The 21,508-nt window shown below is 44.4% G+C and overlaps 1 protein-coding gene across 1 annotated transcript in view; it reads right to left on the reverse strand.

Moving 5' to 3' along the window:
• LOC142254464 (protein inscuteable homolog) overlaps positions 1-20,287 on the reverse strand; it is a 172,275-nt gene extending 151,988 nt beyond the window's left edge. Inside the window, exons 1-2 of the mRNA XM_075325531.1 lie at positions 20,185-20,287; positions 11,926-12,039 (exon numbers count right to left, since the gene is read on the reverse strand). Of these exons, the coding sequence (XP_075181646.1) occupies positions 11,926-12,039; positions 20,185-20,274 (204 nt within the window). The 5' untranslated portion in view covers positions 20,275-20,287. The remainder of the gene's footprint in view (positions 1-11,925; positions 12,040-20,184) is intronic.
• Between the last annotated feature and the right edge of the window lie 1,221 nt (positions 20,288-21,508).

The raw sequence follows: 21,508 nt of genomic DNA on the forward strand, positions 1-21,508 counted from the left end.
GAGGGAATTGGGGACACTTGAATGTGACAGGGACATAGAGGAACATCCCCCGCCAAAGCGGAGGCCCCTCTCTGTAGACCCTCAGGTAGAATCTGCCATGGACACCGGTGGTGGACAGAATGTCCCTGACTCGGGATGATGAGTATCACTCTGCTCCTTCTATACATTGTATGGTGATTGCTGAGTGTCATTGATGCTTCATTCCCCCGCACAGGTGTGGACTCGTTAAATTATTTCTGTATTTGATCTGATTATTTAGTGCCGGTGTCTGTGTAACCTCAGTGATTTGTGACCTGTATTAATGTGAGTTTTTGTTTCTTATTCATGTATTTATGTTTGTTTTTTCTAATAAAAATTGCCCCTATATACAAGAATATAACTACTATAATTCTGCCCCCTATATACAAGAATATAACTACTATAATACTGCCCCTATGTACAAGAATATAACTACTATAATACTGCCCCTATGTACAAGAATATAACTACTATAATACTGCCCCCTATGTACAAGAATATAACTACTATAATACTGCCCCCTATGTACAAGAATATAACTACTATAATACTGCCCCTATGTACAAGAATATAACTACTATAATACTGCCCCTATGTACAAGAATATAACTACTATAATTCTGCCCCCTATATACAAGAATATAACTACTATAATATTGCCCCTATGTACAAGAATATAACTACTATAATACTGCCCCTATGTACAAGAATATAACTACTATAATACTGCCCCTATGTACAAGAATATAACTACTATAATACTGCCCCTATGTACAAGAATATAACTACTATAATACTGCCCCTATGTACAAGAATATAACTACTATAATACTGCCCCTATGTACAAGAATATAACTACTATAATACTGCCCCTATGTACAAGAATATAACTACTATAATACTGCCCCTATGTACAAGAATATAACTACTATAATACTTCCCCTATATACAAGAATATAACTACTATAATACTGCCCCTATGTACAAGAATATAACTACTATAATACTTCCCCTATATACAAGAATATAACTACTATAATACTGCCCCTATATACAAGAATATAACTACTATAATACTTCCCCTATATACAAGAATATAACTACTATAATACTGCCCCTATATACAAGAATATAACTACTATAATACTGCCCCTATGTACAAGAATATAACTACTATAATACTTCCTCTATATACAAGAATATAACTACTATAATACTGTCCCTCTATGTACAGGAATATAACTACTATAATACTGCCTCTATGTACAAGAATATAACTACTATAATACTGCCTCTATGTACAAGAATATAACTACTATAATACTGCTCCTATATACAAGCATATAAATGCTATAATACTGCCCCCTATATACAAGAATATAACTACTATAATACTGCCCCTATATACAAGAATATAACTACTATAATACTGCCCCTATGTACAAGAATATAACTACTATAATACTTCCCCTATATACAAGAATATAACTACTATAATACTGTCCCTCTATGTACAGGAATATAACTACTATAATACTGCCTCTATGTACAAGAATATAACTACTATAATACTGCCTCTATGTACAAGAATATAACTACTATAATACTGCTCCTATATACAAGCATATAAATGCTATAATACTGCCCCCTATATACAAGAATATAACTACTATAATACTGCCCCTATGTACAAGAATATAGCTACTATAATACTGCCCCTATGTACAAGAATATAACTACTATAATACTGCTCCTATATACAAGCATATAAATGCTATAATACTGCTCCTATATACAAGCATATAACTACTATAATACTGCTCCTATATACAAGAATATAACTACTATAATACTGCCCCTATATACAAGAATATAACTACTATTATACTGGTCCTATATACAAGAATATAACTGCTATAATACTGCTCCTATATACAAGAATATAACTGCTATAATACAGCCCCTATATACAAGCATATAACTACTATAATACTGACCCCTATATACAAGAATATAACTACTATAATACTGCCCCTATATACAAGAATATAACTACTATAATACTGCTCCTATATACAAGCATATAACTACTATAATACTGCCCCCTATATACAAGAATATAACTACTATAATACTGCCCCTATATACAAGAATATAACTACTATAATACTGCCCCCTATATACAAGAATATAACTACTATAATACTGCCCCTATATACAAGAATATAACTACTATAATACTGCTCCTATATACAAGCATATAACTACTATAATACTGCCCCCTATATACAAGAATATAACTACTATAATACTGCCCCTATATACAAGAATATAACTACTATAATACTGCCCCTATATACAAGAATATAACTACTATAATACTGCCCCCTATGTACAAGACTATAACTACTATAATACTGCCCCTATATACAAGCATATAACTACTATAATACTGCCCCCTATATACAAGAATATAACTACTATAATACTGCCCCTATATACAAGAATATAACTACTATAATACTGCCCCCTATATACAAGAATATAACTACTATAATACTGCTCCTATATACAAGAATATAACTACTATAATACTGCTCCTATATACAAGCATATAACTACTATAATACTGCCCCCTATATACAAGAATATAACTACTATAATACTGCCCCTATATACAAGAATATAACTACTATAATACTGCCCCTATATACAAGAATATAACTACTATAATACTGCCCCCTATGTACAAGACTATAACTACTATAATACTGCCCCTATATACAAGCATATAACTACTATAATACTGCCCCCTATATACAAGAATATAATTACTATAATACTGCTCCTATATACAAGAATATAACTACTATAATACTGCCCCTATGTACAAGAATATAACTACTATAATACTGCCCCCTATATACAAGAATATAACTACTATAATACTGCCCCTATATACAAGAATATAACTACTATAATACTGCCACCTATATACAAGAATATAACTACTATACTGCCCCTATATACAAGAATATAACTACTATAATTCTGCCCCCTATATACAAGAATATAACTACTATAATACTGCCCCTATGTACAAGACTATAACTACTATAATACTGCCCCTATATACAAGCATATAACTACTATAATACTGCCCCCTATATACAAGAATATAATTACTATAATACTGCTCCTATATACAAGAATATAACTACTATAATACTGCTCCTATGTACAAGACTATAACCACTATAATACTGCCCCTATGTACAAGAATATAACCACTATAATACCGCCCCCTCTGTACAAGAATATAACTACTATAATACTGCTCCTATATACAAGCATATAAATGCTATAATATGGCCCCTGTGGAATGGATTTTGCTCAGTTGCCCCTCACATCTGGTGGTGATTTTGCAGCCGCTCACTTTGTGTCTTTCTCCTATTCATGCAGTCACTCTTCAGTTTTGGGTACATTTGTAGCGGCCGGTTTCCTGCAGACGTGACTGTGCGGGGGCCTGCGTTGCTGCAGACGGTTTCGCGCTGGGGTGATGTGGGCGCCCTCCGATTATTTACACCAGTGACTTTTAGCATTTATAAATATCATCTTAATTAAAAGTGATGAAAAGTCAAAAAGGGAAATGTATTAATTGAATTCTTCTCGGAGCCGAGACGTCGCTGCCTAATTATGGAGCAGTTCTCACGTAAAACGCTAATTGCTGGCATTAATAAAAAGGAGGACGACATATAAACTGCTGACGTGATAGTGGCTCCAGCCTGTAATGCTAAGATGACAAGACTCTGTACTGACAGGAGGGGCATACAGAGGACTGAGGAGACACCTGCACTGACAGGAGGGGCATACAGAGGACTGAGGAGACACCTGCACTGACAGGAGGGGCATACAGAGGACTGAGGAGACACCTGCACTGACAGGAGGGGCATACAGAGGACTGAGGAGACACCTGCACTGACAGGAGGGGCATACAGAGGACTGAGGAGACACCTGCACTGACAGGAGGGGCATACAGAGGACTGAGGAGACACCTGCACTGACAGGAGGGGCATACAGAGGACTGAGGAGACACCTGCACTGACAGGAGGGGCATACAGAGGACTGAGGAGACACCTGCACTGAAAGGAGGGGCATACAGAGGACTGAGGAGACACCTACACTGACAGGAGGGGCATACAGAGGACTGAGGAGACACCTGCACTGACAGGAGGGGCATACAGGGGACTGAGGAGACACCTACACTGACAGGAGGGGCATACAGAGGACTGAGGAGACACCTACACTGACAGGAGGGGCATACAGAGGACTGAGGAGACACCTGCACTGACAGGAGGGGCATACAGGAGGACTAAGGAGACACCTGCACTGACAGGAGGGGCATACAGAGGACTGAGGAGACACCTGCACTGACAGGAGGGGCATACAGAGGACTGAGGAGACACCTGCACTGACAGGAGGGGCATACAGAGGACTGAGGAGACACCTGCACTGACAGGAGGGGCATACAGAGGACTGAGGAGACACCTGCACTGACAGGAGGGGCATACAGAGGACTGAGGAGACACCTGCACTGACAGGAGGGGCATACAGAGGACTGAGGAGACACCTGCACTGACAGGAGGGGCATACAGAGGACTGAGGAGACACCTGCACTGACAGGAGGGGCATACAGAGGACTGCAGGTGACTACTACATTATCTGTACTCAGAGATATCACTGTGTTATCTGTGGTGTTACATAGGACTGCAGGTGACCTCTACTACATTATCTGTACTCAGAGAGATATCACTGTGTTATCTGTGGTGTTACATGGGACTGCAGGTGACATCTACTACATTATCTGTACTCAGAGATATCACTGTGTTATCTGTGGTGTTACATAGGACTGCAGGTGACATCTACTGCATTATCTGTACTCAGAGATATCACTGTGTTATCTGTGGTGTTACATAGGACTGCAGGTGACATCTACTACATTATCTGTACTCAGAGATATCACTGTGCTATCTGTGGTGTTACATAGGACTGCAGGTGACATCTACTACATTATCTGTGCTCAGAGATATCACTGTGTTATCTGTGGTGTTACATAGGACTGCAGGTGACATCTACTGCATTATCTGTACTCAGAGATATCACTGTGTTATCTGTGGTGTTACATAGGACTGCAGGTGACATCTACTACATTATCTGTACTCAGAGACATCACTGTGTTATCTGTGGTGTTACATAGGACTGCAGGTGACATCTACTACATTATCTGTACTCAGAGATATCACTGTGTTATCTGTGGTGTTACATAGGACTGCAGGTGACATCTACTGCATTATCTGTACTCAGAGATATCACTGTGTTATCTGTGGTGTTACATAGGACTGCAGGTGACATCTACTACATTATCTGTACTCAGAGATATCACTGTTATCTGTGGTGTTACATAGGACTGCAGGTGACATCTACTACATTATCTGTACTCAGAGATATCACTGTGTTATCTGTGGTGTTACATAGGACTGCAGGTGACATCTACTGCATTATCTGTACTCAGAGATATCACTGTGTTATCTGTGGTGTTACATAGGACTGCAGGTGACATCTACTACATTATCTGTACTCAGAGATATCACTGTGTTATCTGTGGTGTTACATAGGACTGCAGGTGACATCTACTACATTATCTGTACTCAGAGATATCACTGTGTTATCTGTGGTGTTACATAGGACTGCAGGTGACATCTACTGCATTATCTGTACTCAGAGATATCACTGTGTTATCTGTGGTGTTACATAGGACTGCAGGTGACATCTACTACATTATCTGTACTCAGAGATATCACTGTTATCTGTGGTGTTACATAGGACTGCAGGTGACATCTACTACATTATCTGTGCTCAGATATCACTGTGTTATCTGTGGTGTTACATAGGACTGCAGGTGACATCTACTGCATTATCTGTACTCAGAGATATCACTGTGTTATCTGTGGTGTTACATAGGACTGCAGGTGACATCTACTACATTATCTGTACTCAGAGAGATATCACTGTGTTATCTGTGGTGTTACATAGGACTGCAGGTGATATCTACTACATTATCTGTACTCAGAGATATCACTGTGCTATCTGTGGTGTTACATAGGACTGCAGGTGACATCTACTACATTATCTGTACTCAGAGATATCACTGTGTTATCTGTGGTGTTACATAGGACTGCAGGTGACATCTACTACATTATCTGTACTCAGAGAGATATCACTGTGTTATCTGTGGTGTTACATAGGACTGCAGGTGATATCTACTACATTATCTGTACTCAGAGAGATATCACTGTGTTATCTGTGGTGTTACATAGGACTGCAGGTGACATCTACTACATTATCTGTACTCAGAGAGATATCACTGTGTTATCTGTGGTGTTACATAGGACTGCAGGTGACATCTACTACATTATCTGTACTCAGAGATATCACTGTATTATCTGTGGTGTTACATAGGACTGCAGGTGACATCTACTACATTATCTGTACTCAGAGATATCACTGTGCTATCTGTGGTGTTACATAGGACTGCAGGTGACATCTACTACATTATCTGTACTCAGAGATATCACTGTGTTATCTGTGGTGTTACATGGGACTGCAGGTGACATCTACTACATTATCTGTACTCAGAGATATCACTGTGTTATCTGTGGTGTTACATAGGACTGCAGGTGACATCTACTACATTATCTGTACTCAGAGATATCACTGTGTTATCTGTGGTGTTACATGGGACTGCAGGTGACATCTACTACATTATCTGTACTCAGAGAGATATCACTGTGTTATCTGTGGTGTTACATAGGACTGCAGGTGATATCTACTACATTATCTGTACTCAGAGAGATATCACTGTGTTATCTGTGGTGTTACATAGGACTGCAGGTGACATCTACTACATTATCTGTACTCAGAGATATCACTGTATTATCTGTGGTGTTACATAGGACTGCAGGAGACATCTACTACATTATCTGTACCCAGAGATATCACTGTGCTATCTGTGGTGTTACATAGGACTGCAGGTGACATCTACTACATTATCTGTACTCAGAGATATCACTGTGTTATCTGTGGTGTTACATAGGACTGCAGGTGACATCTACTACATTATCTGTACTCAGAGATATCACTGTGTTATCTGTGGTGTTACATAGGACTGCAGGTGACATCTACTACATTATCTGTACTCAGAGATATCACTGTGTTATCTGTGGTGTTACATAGGACTGCAGGAGACATCTACTACATTATCTGTACTCAGAGATATCACTGTGTTATCTGTGGTGTTACATAGGACTGCAGGTGACATCTACTACATTATCTGTACTCAGAGATATCACTGTGTTATCTGTGGTGTTACATAGGACTGCAGGTGACATCTACTACATTATCTGTACTCAGAGATATCACTGTGTTATCTGTGGTGTTACATAGGACTGCAGGTGACATCTACTACATTATCTGTACTCAGAGAGATATCACTGTGTTATCTGTGGTGTTACATAGGACTGCAGGTGACATCTACTACATTATCTGTACTCAGAGATATCACTGTGTTATCTGTGGTGTTACATAGGACTGCAGGTGACATCTACTACATTATCTGTACTCAGATATCACTGTTATCTGTGGTGTTACATAGGACTGCAGGTGACATCTACTACATTATCTGTACTCAGAGATATCACTGTGTTATCTGTGGTGTTACATAGGACTGCAGGTGACATCTACTACATTATCTGTACTCAGAGATATCACTGTGTTATCTGTGGTGTTACATAGGACTGCAGGTGACATCTACTACATTATCTGTACTCAGATATCACTGTATTATCTGTGGTGTTACATAGGACTGCAGGTGACATCTACTACATTATCTGTACTCAGAGATATCACTGTGTTATCTGTGGTGTTACATAGGACTGCAGGTGACATCTACTGCATTATCTGTACTCAGAGATATCACTGTGTTATCTGTGGTGTTACATAGGACTGCAGGTGATATCTACTACATTATCTGTACTCAGAGAGATATCACTGTGTTATCTGTGGTGTTACATAGGACTGCAGGTGACATCTACTACATTATCTGTACTCAGAGATATCACTGTGTTATCTGTGGTGTTACATAGGACTGCAGGTGATATCTACTACATTATCTGTACTCAGAGAGATATCACTGTGTTATCTGTGGTGTTACATAGGACTGCAGGTGACATCTACTACATTATCTGTACTCAGAGATATCACTGTGTTATCTGTGGTGTTACATAGGACTGCAGGTGACATCTACTACATTATCTCTACTCAGAGATATCACTGTGTTATCTGTGGTGTTACATAGGACTGCAGGTGACATCTACTACATTATCTGTACTCAGAGATATCACTGTGTTATCTGTGGTGTTACATAGGACTGCAGGTGACATCTACTACATTATCTGTACTCAGATATCACTGTATTATCTGTGGTGTTACATAGGACTGCAGGTGACATCTACTGCATTATCTGTACTCAGAGATATCACTGTGTTATCTGTGGTGTTACATAGGACTGCAGGAGACATCTACTACATTATCTGTACTCAGAGATATCACTGTGTTATCTGTGGTGTTACATAGGACTGCAGGTGACATCTACTGCATTATCTGTACTCAGAGATATCACTGTATTATCTGTGGTGTTACATAGGACTGCAGGTGACATCTACTACATTATCTGTACTCAGAGATATCACTGTGTTATCTGTGGTGTTACATAGGACTGCAGGTGACATCTACTACATTATCTGTACTCAGAGATATCACTGTGTTATCTGTGGTGTTACATAGGACTGCAGGTGACATCTACTACATTATCTATACTCAGAGATATCACTGTGTTATCTGTGGTGTTACATAGGACTGCAGGTGACCTCTACTACATTATCTGTATCCTCAGAGAGATCACTGTGTTATCTGTGGTGTTACATAGGACTGCAGGTGACATCTACTACATTATCTGTGCTCAGAGATATCACTGTGTTATCTGTGGTGTTACATAGGACTGCAGGGTGACATCTACATTATCTGTACTCAGAGATATCACTGTGTTATCTGTGGTGTTACATAGGGACTGCAGGTGACATCTACTCATTATCTGTACTCAGAGATATCACTGTGTTATCTGTGTGTTACATAGGACTGCAGGTGACATCTACTGCATTATCTGTACTCAGAGATATCACTGTGTTATCTGTGGTGTTACATAGGACTGCAGGTGACATCTACTGCATTATCTGTACTCAGAGATATCACTGTGTTATCTGTGGTGTTACATGGGACTGCAGGTGACATCTACTACATTATCTGTACTCAGATATCACTGTGTTATCTGTGGTGTTACATAGGACTGCAGGTGACATCTACTACATTATCTGTACTCAGAGATAGCACTGTGTTATCTGTGGTGTTACATAGGACTGCAGGTGATATCTACTACATTATCTGTACTCAGAGAGATATCACTGTGTTATCTGTGGTGTTACATAGGACTGCAGAGACATTACAGAGACATCTACTACTATCTGTACTCAGAGATATCACTGTGTTATCTGTGGTGTTACATAGGACTGCAGGTGACATCTACTGCATTATCTGTACTCAGAGATATCACTGTGTTATCTGTGGTGTTACATGGGACTGCAGGTGACATCTACTGCATTATCTGTACTCAGAGATATCACTGTGTTATCTGTGGTGTTACATAGGACTGCAGGTGACATCTACTGCATTATCTGTACTCAGAGATATCACTGTGTTATCTGTCGGGTGTTACATGGGACTGCAGGTGACATCTACTACATTATCTGTACTCAGATATCACTGTGTTATCTGTGGTGTTACATAGGAACTGCAGGTGACATCTACTACATTATCTGTACTCAGAGATATCACTGTGTTATCTGTGGTGTTACATAGGACTGCAGGTGACATCTACTACTCTTATCTGTACTCAGAGATATCACTGTGTTATCTGTGGTGTTACATAGGACTGCAGGGGACATCTACTACATTATCTGTACTCAGAGATATCACTGTGTTATCTGTGGTGTTACATAGGACTGCAGGTGACATCTACAACATTATCTGTACTCAGAGATATCACTGTGTTATCTGTGGTGTTACATAGGACTGCAGGTGACGATCTACTACATTATCTGTGCTCAGAGATATCACTGTGTTATCTGTGCTGTTACATAGGACTGCAGGTGACATCTACTACATTATCTGTACTCAGAGATATCTCTGTGTTATCTGTGGTGTTACATAGGACTGCAGGTGACATCTACTACATTATCTGTACTCAGAGATATCACTGTGTTATCAGTGGTGTTTACATAGGACTGCAGGTGACATCTACTACATTATCTGTACTCAGAGATATCACTGTGTTATCTGTGGTGTTACATAGGACTGCAGGTGACATCTACTACATTATCTGTACTCAGAGAGATATCACTGTGTTATCTGTGGTGTTACATGGGACTGCAGGTGACATCTACTACATTATCTGTACTCAGAGAGATATCACTGTGTTATCTGTGTGTTACATAGGACTGCAGGTGACATCTACTACATTATCTGTACTCAGAGATATCACTGTGTTATCTGTGGTGTTACATAGGACTGCAGGTGACATCTACTACATTATCTGTACTCAGATATCACTGTATTATCTGTGGTGTTACATAGGACTGCAGGTGACATCTACTGCATTATCTGTACTCAGAGATATCACTGTGTTATCTGTGGTGTTACATAGGACTGCAGGTGACATCTACTACATTATCTGTACTCAGAGATATCACTGTGTTATCTGTGGTGTTACATAGGACTGCAGGTGACATCTACTACATTATCTGTACTCAGAGATATCACTGTGTTATCTGTGGTGTTACATAGGACTGCAGGTGACATCTACTACATTATCTATACTCAGAGATATCACTGTGTTATCTGTGGTGTTACATAGGACTGCAGGTGACCTCTACTACATTATCTGTACTCAGAGAAATCACTATGTTATCTGTGGTGTTTACATAGGACTGCAGGTGACATCTACTACATTATCTGTGCTCAGAGGATATCACCTGTGTTATCTGTGGTGTTACCATAGGACTGCAGGTGACATCTATGCATTATCTGTACTCAGAGATATCACTGTGTTATCTGTGGTGTTACATAGGACTGCAGGTGACATCTACTACATTATCTGTACTCAGAGATATCACTGTGTTATCTGTGGTGTTACATAGGACTGCAGGTGACATCTACTACATTATCTGTACTCAGAGATATCACTGTGTTATCTGTGGTGTTACATAGGACTGCAGGTGACATCTACTACATTATCTGTACTCAGAGATATCACTGTGTTATCTGTGGTGTTACATAGGACTGCAGGTGACATCTACTACATTATCTGTACTCAGAGAGATATCACTGTGTTATCTGTGGTGTTACATAGGACTGCAGGTGACATCTACTACATTATCTGTACTCAGAGAGATATCACTGTGTTATCTGTGGTGTTACATAGGACTGCAGGTGACATCTACTACATTATCTGTACTCAGAGAGATATCACTGTATTATCTGTGGTGTTACAAGGACTGCAGGTGACATCTACTACATTATCTGTACTCAGAGATATCACTGTGTTATCTGTGGTGTTACATAGGACTGCAGGTGACCTCTACTACATTATCTGTACTCAGAGATATCACTGTGTTATCTGTGGTGTTACATAGGACTGCAGGTGACATGTGCTCCATTATCTGGGTGTGTGCTTCTCACCTGGGCCAGCAGATGGCAGAGTCGCGCCCCCTCCTGGGTGAGGCTGTACAGGCTGCGGATGGCGGTGTTCACACTGTACAGGTTGTGACCTGTCTCCAGCTCCTGCACCAGACCCTGCAATCAACCACAAATGTCATTCATGATGTGAGCGATGACATCACAGCGCCTGTGCGATGACATCACTGATGAGGTGTCATTACTTTCCTCTGACCACACTGTGCGATAACTAATCTAATGAGCTGTGGCGCTCCCCAGAGGGGGGGGGGGGTGGCGCTCCCTAGAGGCGGGGGGGTAGCGCTCCCTAAGGGGGGGGGTGCGCTCCCTAGAGGCGGGGGGTAGCGCTCCCTAGAAGGCGGGGGGTGGCGCTCCCTAGAGGCGGGGGGGGGTGCGCTCCCTAGAGGCGAGGGGGGGCGCTCTCCCTAGAGGGGGGGTGCGCTCCCTAGAGGCAGGGGGGTAGCGCTCCCTAGAGGGGGTGGGGTGCGCTCCCTAGAGGCGGGGGGTGGCGATCCCTCTGTGGCCTCCGCGGGATGTGTCCTTCCATCGTCCCAATTAGCGAGAGGCAAACGGCTCCAAACATTGGAGAGAAAGTGGAAACTGAACAACAACTGTCTATATACACACACACACACACACACACAGTGCTGAGACATAAATGAGTACACCCCCTACACACACACAGTGCTGAGCATAATGAGTACACCCCTACACACACACAGTGCTGAGCATAAATGAGTACACCCCCTACACACACACAGTGCTGAGCATAAATGAGTACACCCCCTACACACACACACAGTGCTTGAGCATAAATGAGTACACCCCCTACACACACACACAGTGCTGAGCATAAATGAGTACACCCCCTACACACACACAGTGCTGAGCATAAATGAGTACACCCCCACTACACACACACAGTGCTGAGCATAAATGAGTACACCCCCTACACACACACTACAGTGCTGAGCATAAATGAGTACACCCCCTACACACACACACAGTGCTGAGCATAAATGAGTACACCCCCTACACACACACAGTGCTGAGCATAAATGAGTACACCCCCTACACACACACACAGTGCTGAGCATAAATGAGTACACCCCCTACACACACACAGTGCTGAGCATAAATGAGTACACCCCCCTACACACACACACAGTGCTGAGCATAAATGAGTACACCCCCTACACACACACACAGTGCTGAGCATAAATGAGTACACCCCCTACACACACAACAGTGCTGAGCATAAATGAGTACACCCCCTACACACACACACAGTGCTGAGCATAAATGAGTACACCCCCTACACACACACAGTGCTGAGCATAAATGAGTACACCCCCTACACACACACACAGTGCTGAGCATAAATGAGTACACCCCCTACACACACACAGTGCTGAGCATAAATGAGTACACCCCCTACACACACACACAGTGCTGAGCATAAATGAGTACACCCCTACACACACACACAGTGCTGAGCATTAATGAGTACACCCCCTACACACACACAGTGCTGAGCATAAATGAGTACACCCCCTACACGACACACACAGTGCTGAGCATAAATGAGTACACCCCCTACACACACACAGTGCTGAGCATAAATGAGTACACCCCCTACACACACACACAGTGCTGAGCATAAATGAGTACACCCCCTACACACACACACAGTGCTGAGCATAAATGAGTACACCCCCTACACACACACAGTGCTGAGCATAAATGAGTACACCCCCTACACACACACACAGTGCTGAGCATAAATGAGTACACCCCCTACACACACCGACAGTGCTGAGCATAAATGAGTACACCCCCTACACACACACACAGTGCTGAGCATAAATGAGTACACCCCCTACACACACACACAGTGCTGAGCATAAATGAGTACACCCCCTACACACACACAGTGCTGAGCATAAATGAGTACACCCCCTACACACACACAGTGCTGAGCATAAATGAGTACACCCCCTACACACACACAGTGCTGAGCATAAATGAGTACACCCCCTACACACACACACAGTGCTGAGCATAAATGAGTACACCCCCTACACACACACAGTGCTGAGCATAAATGAGTACACCCCCTACACACACACAGTGCTGAGCATAAATGAGTACACCCCCTACACACACACACAGTGCTGAGCATAAATGAGTACACCCCCTACACACACACAGTGCTGAGCATAAATGAGTACACCCCCTACACACACACACAGTGCTGAGCATAAATGAGTACACCCCCTACACACACACCAGTGCTGAGCATAAATGAGTACACCCCCTACACACACACACAGTGCTGAGCATAAATGAGTACACCCCCTACACACACACACAGTGCTGAGCATAAATGAGTACACCCCTACACAACACACAGTGCTGAGCATAAATGAGTACACCCCCTACACAACACAGTGCTGAGCATAAATGAGTACACCCCCTACACACACACACACACAGTGCTGAGCATAAATGAGTACACCCCCTAACACACACACACAGTGCTGAGCATAAATGAGTACACCCCCTACACACACACACAGTGCCTGAGCATAAATGAGTACACCCCCTACACACACACAGTGCTGAGCATAAATGAGTACACCCCCTACACACACACAGTGCTGAGCATAAATGAGTACACCCCCTACACACACACACACACAGTGCTGAGCATAAATGAGTACACCCCCTACACACACACACAGTGCTGAGCATAAATGAGTACACCCCCTACACACACACACAGTGCTGAGCATAATGAGTACACCCCCTACACACACACACAGTGCTGAGCATAAATGATACACCCCCTACACACACACACAGTGCTGAAGCATAAATGAGTACACCCCCTACACACACACACAGTGCTGAGCTAATGGTACACCCCCTACACACACACGTGCTGAGCATAAATGAGTACACCCCCTACACACACACACAGTGCTGAGCATAAATGAGTACACCCCCTACACACACACAGTGCTGAGCATAAATGAGTACACCCCCTACACACACACACAGTGCTGAGCATAAATGAGTACACCCCCTACACACACACACAGTGCTGAGCATAAATGAGTACACCCCCTACACACACACACAGTGCTGAGCATAAATGAGTACACCCCCTACACACACACACAGTGCTGAGCATAAATGAGTACACCCCCTACCACACACACAGTGCTGAGCATAAATGAGTACACCCCCTACACACACACACAGTGCTGAGCATAAATGAGTACACCCCCTACACACACACAGTGCTGAGCATAAATGAGTACACCCCCTACACACACACACAGTGCTGAGCATAAAATGAGTACACCCCCTACACACACACAGTGCTGAGCATAAATGAGTACACCCCTACACACACACACAGTGCTGAGCATAAATGAGTACACCCCCTACACACACACACAGTTGCTGAGCATAAATGAGTACACCCCCTACACACACACACAGTGCTGAGCATAAATGAGTACACCCCCTACACACACACACACAGTGCTGAGCATAAATGAGTACACCCCCTACACACACACAGTGCTGAGCATAAATGAGTACACCCCCTACACACACACACAGTGCTGAGCATAAATGAGTACACCCCCTACACACACACAGTGCTGAGCATAAATGAGTACACCCCCTACACACAACACACAGTGCTGAGCATAAATGAGTACACCCCCTACACACACACACACAGTGCTGAGCATAAATGAGTACACCCCCTACACACACACACAGTGCTGAGCATAAATGAGTACACCCCCTACACACACACACAGTGCTGAGCATAAATGAGTACACCCCCTACACACACACAGTGCTGAGCATAAATGAGTACACCCCCTACACACACACACAGTGCTGAGCATAAATGAGATACACCCCCTAACACACACACACAGTGCTGAGCATAAATGAGTACACCCCCTACACACACACAGTGCTGAGCATAAATGAGTACACCCCCTACACACACACAGTGCTGAGCATAAATGAGTACACCCCCTACACACACACACAGTGCTGAGCATAAATGAGTACACCCCCTCTACAACACACACACAGTGCTGAGCATAAATGAGTACACCCCCTACACACACACACAGTGCTGAGCATAAATGAGTACACCCCCTACACACACACAGTGCTGAGCATAAATGAGTACACCCCCTACACACACACACAGTGCTGAGCATAAATGAGTACACCCCCTACACACACACACAGTGCTGAGCATAAATGAGTACACCCCCTACACACACACAGTGCTGAGCATAAATGAGTACACCCCCTACACACACACACAGTGCTGAGCATAAATGAGTACACCCCCTACACACACACACAGTGCTGAGCATAAATGAGTACACCCCCTACACACACACACAGTGCTGAGCATAAATGAGTACACCCCCTACACACACACACAGTGCTGAGCATAAATGAGTACACCCCCTACACACACACACAGTGCTGAGCATAAATGAGTACACCCCCTACACACACACACAGTGCTGAGCATAAATGAGTACACCCCCTACACAACACACAGTGCTGAGCATAAATGAGTACACCCCCTACACACACACACAGTGCTGAGCATAAATGAGTACACCCCCTACACACACACACAGTGCTGAGCATAAATGAGTACACCCCCTACACACACACACAGTGCTGAGCATAAATGAGTACACCCCCTACACACCACACAGTGCTGAGCATAAATGAGTACACCCCCTACACACACACACAGTGCTGAGCATAAATGAGTACACCCCCTACACACACACACAGTGCTGAGCATAAATGAGTACACCCCCTACACACACACAGTGCTGAGCATAAATGAGTACACCCCCTACACACACACACAGTGCTGAGCATAAATGAGTACACCCCCTACACACACACACAGTGCTGAGCATAAATGAGTACACCCCCTACACACACACACAGTGCTGAGCATAAATGAGTACACCCCCTACACACACACACAGTGCTGAGCATAAATGAGTACACCCCCCTACACACACACACAGTGCTGAGCATAAATGAGTACACCCCCTACACACACACAGTGCTGAGCATAAATGAGTACACCCCCTACACACACACAGTGCTGAGCATAAATGAGTACACCCCCTACACACACACACAGTGCTGAGCATAAATGAGTACACCCCCTACACACACACAGTGCTTCGGCTGAGCATAAATGAGTACACCCCCTACACACACACAGTGCTGAGCATAATGAGTACACCCCCTACACACACACAGTGCTGAGCATAAATGAGTACACCCCCTACACACACACAGTGCTGAGCATAAATGAGTACACCCCCCTACACACACACAGTGCTGAGCATAAATGAGTACACCCCCTACACACACACACAGTGCTGAGCATAAATGAGTACACCCCCTACGACACACACACAGTGCTGAGCATAAATGAGTACACCCCCTACACACACACACAGTGCTGAGCATAAATGAGTACACCCCCTACACAGCACACACAGTGCTGAGCATAAATGAGTACACCCCCTACACACACACACAGTGCTGAGCATAAATGAGTACACCCCCTACACACACACACAGTGCTGAGCATAAATGAGTACACCCCCTACACGACACACACAGTGCTGAGCATAAATGAGTACACCCCCTACACACACACAGTGCTGAGCATAAATGAGTACACCCCCTACACACACACACAGTGCTGAGCATAAATGAGTACACCCCCTACACACACACACAGTGCTGAGCATAAATGAGTACACCCCCCTACACACACACAGTGCTGAGCATAAATGAGTACACCCCCTAACACACACAGTGCTGAGCATAAATGAGTACACCCCCTACACACACACAGTGCTGAGCATAAATGAGTACACCCCCTACACACACACAGTGCTGAGCATAAATGAGTACACCCCCTACACACACACAGTGCTGAGCATAAATGAGTACACCCCCTACACACACACAGTGCTGAGCATAAATGAGTACACCCCTACACACACACAGTGCTGAGCATAAATGAGTACACCCCCTACACACACACAGTGCTGAGCATAAATGAGTACACCCCCTACACACACACAGTGCTGAGCATAAATGAGTACACCCCCTACACACACACAGTGCTGAGCATAAATGAGTACACCCCCTACACACACACAGTGCTGAGCATAAATGAGTACACCCCACTACACACACACACAGTGCTGAGCATAAATGAGTACACCCCTACACACACACACAGTGCTGAGCATAAATGAGTACACCCCCTACACACACACAGTGCTGAGCATAAATGAGTACACCCCCTACACACACACAGTGCTGAGCATAAAGTTGAGTACACCCCCTACACACACACACAGTGCTGAGCATAAATGAGTACACCCCCTACACAACACACAGTGCTGAGCATAAATGAGTACACCCCCTACACACACACAGTGCTGAGCATAAATGAGTACACCCCCTCACACACACACAGTGCAGTGCTGAGCATAAATGAGTACACCCCCTACACACACACAGTGCTGAGCATAAATGAGTACACCCCCTACACACACACAGTGCTGAGCATAAATGAGTACACCCCCTACACACACACAGTGCTGAGCATAAATGAGTACACCCCCTACACACACACAGTGCTGAGCATAAATGAGTACACCCCCTACACACACACAGTGCTGAGCAGAAATGAGTACACCCCCTACACACACACAGTGCTGAGCAGAAATGAGTACACCCCCTACACACACACAGTGCTGAGCATAAATGAGTACACCCCCTACACAGACACACACAGTGCTGAGCAGAAATGAGTACACCCCCTACACACACACAGTGCTGAGCATAAATGAGTACACCCCCTACACACAGTGCTGAGCATAAATGAGTACACCCCCTACACACACAGTGCTGAGCATAAATGAGTACACCCCCTACACACAGTGCTGAGCATAAATGAGTACACCCCCTACACACACAGTGCTGAGCATAAATGAGTACACCCCCTACATACACAGTGCGAAGCAGAAATGAGTACAGCCCCTACACACACAGTGCGAAGCAGAAATGAGTACAGCCCCTACACACACAGTGCTCAGCAGAAATGAGTACACCCCCTACACACACAGTGCTGAGCATAAATGAGTACACCCCCTACACACACAGTGCGAAGCAGAAATGAGTACACCCCCTACACACACAGTGCGAAGCAGAAATGAGTACAGCCCCTACACACACAGTGCTCAGCATAAATGAGTACACCCCCTACATACTTAGTGCTCAGCAGAAATGAGTACACCCCCTACATACACAGTGCTGAGCATAAATGAGTACACCCCCTACATAGTGCTCAGCAGAAATGAGTACACCCCCTACATACACAGTGCTCAGCAGAAATGAGTACACCCCTACATACACAGTGCTCAGCAGAAATGAGTACACCCCGTGTTATAAGCTTTTCATCCACAGATCACTCAGGTGTGACAATTTACCTTTCAGTTTTTTCTAGACATCTTCTCCAGAAATCAGGGGCAGAGTATTTCCCCGGACACTTTCTGATCTCGGCGTCTGGAGCCGGTGTAAATGATGAGTTACAGTCACCACAATCTGCAGACAATGGCAGCCGCCTGAGCGCGCAGTGCGGTGTATGTACGGATCTCACAGAGCACAGGAACAATTGTGAGTGTTACAGAACATTTCCCCCATAACAGGACAGCGATGATAATCACAGGTCGGTCATATAGACTCCTGCGCTGCCCCCAGATTATTGCTGCAGTGATGAGCGCCGCGCATCAGACTCTGCTACATCCAGTATTGTGTGCGGTGCAGGACGTGTGAGGACGGCTCCGAGGCTTCTTACAAGCCAGGGACACAATACCACCGCCATCTTCCTCCATCCTGCTTTCTGTGCAATTGGTATGTCTGTAAGTGACCACTCCATGAACCCCCATTCTCACTTTTCTTTATGACCCCCTGTTATCTCTGCCTATGGTCTCCAACAGCTGGGTTCAGCTTAGATTTAAAGGGAACCTGTCAGCAGAAATGTCCCCTAAAACCTAACAGATTCCCCCTCTGCAGCTCCTGGGCTGCATTCTATAAAGGTCCCTGTTATGATTGTGCCCACTTTCTGACCGAAAAAAAGTGTTTATAAAGTTGTACCTTTTTGGCTTCTGATTCTGTAAATCCGTCACGGGGGCGGGCTGCCTGATGGCCGTTATTCTGCCCCCTGGTCCTGTATGCCGCCCCCATCGCTGATTTCAATACTTCTGGACGCCGCCCACTGCTCCAGCCATCCCCGCGCATGCCCAGTGCCCATCTCTCGGGGATGAGCACTGTGCCCAGCGTCACCGCTGGTGACGTGCACGCAGGGTTAAGATTATGGGCGGTGCTGTGATGTTTATTCCTAAGCAACCGCCCATAATCGCGGGACCGCGCTTTCCCCCTCGGCCTGCTTCTTTCTGCGCAAGCGCGCTGCTGCTGACCTCACTTCGCCTCCTTCCCATCTTGCCCCGAGGCAGGAAATAGATGGGAAGAGCGCGGAGCAGTGACTACACCGAAAGCGCGGTCCCGCGATTATGGGCGGTTGCTTAGGAATAAACATCACAGCACCGCCCATAATCTTAACCCTGCGTGCACGTGACGCTGGGCACAGTGCTCATCCCCGAGAGATGGGCACTGGGCATGCGCGGGGATGGCTGGAGCAGTGGGCGGCGTCCAGAAGTATTGAAATCAGCGATGGGGGCGGCATACAGGACCAGGGGGCAGAATAACGGCCATCAGGCAGCCCGCCCCCGTGACGGATTTACAGAATCAGAAGCCAAAAAGGTACAACTTTATAAACACTTTTTTTCGGTCAGAAAGTGGCCACAATCATAACAGGGACCTTTATAGAATGCAGCCCAGGAGCTGCAGAGGGGGAATCTGTTAGGTTTTAGGGGACATTTCTGCTGACAGGTTCCCTTTAAGTAATTTAGAGGAGCACCAGCCCCTCCCTTCTGTGATCCATGAGTGCCTTGCTAACACTATATATCTGTAGCACACTGCCAGCGTGTGGATCCCTAAGAGTGCAGAAAATAAATTGGGCCGGAAGGTGACTGGATACATAGTCACAGTAAACAATGTTTGTGTGTGTTTCTACTTTCACCTCTATAATACTTCACTTTCTACTTTCCCCTCTAATCCCTACACCCGATAATGAACTATTCATCTCACCCTCCGTCCTCCCCACCCATCTCTCCCTCCATCCTCCCCACCCATCTCACCCTCCATCCTCCCCACCCATCTCTCCCTCCATCCTCCCCACCCATCTCTCCCTCCATCCTCCCCACCCATCTCACCCTCCATCCTCCCCACCCATCTCTCCCTCCATCCTCCCCACCCATCTCACCCTCCATCCTCCCCACCCATCTCACCCTCCATCCTCCCCACCTATCTCTCCCTCCATCCTCCCCACCCATCTCTCCCTCCATCCTCCCCACCCATC

This window comes from Anomaloglossus baeobatrachus, chromosome 10, assembly GCF_048569485.1.
Source record: "Anomaloglossus baeobatrachus isolate aAnoBae1 chromosome 10, aAnoBae1.hap1, whole genome shotgun sequence".
Classification (NCBI taxonomy): Eukaryota; Metazoa; Chordata; class Amphibia; order Anura; family Aromobatidae; genus Anomaloglossus; species Anomaloglossus baeobatrachus.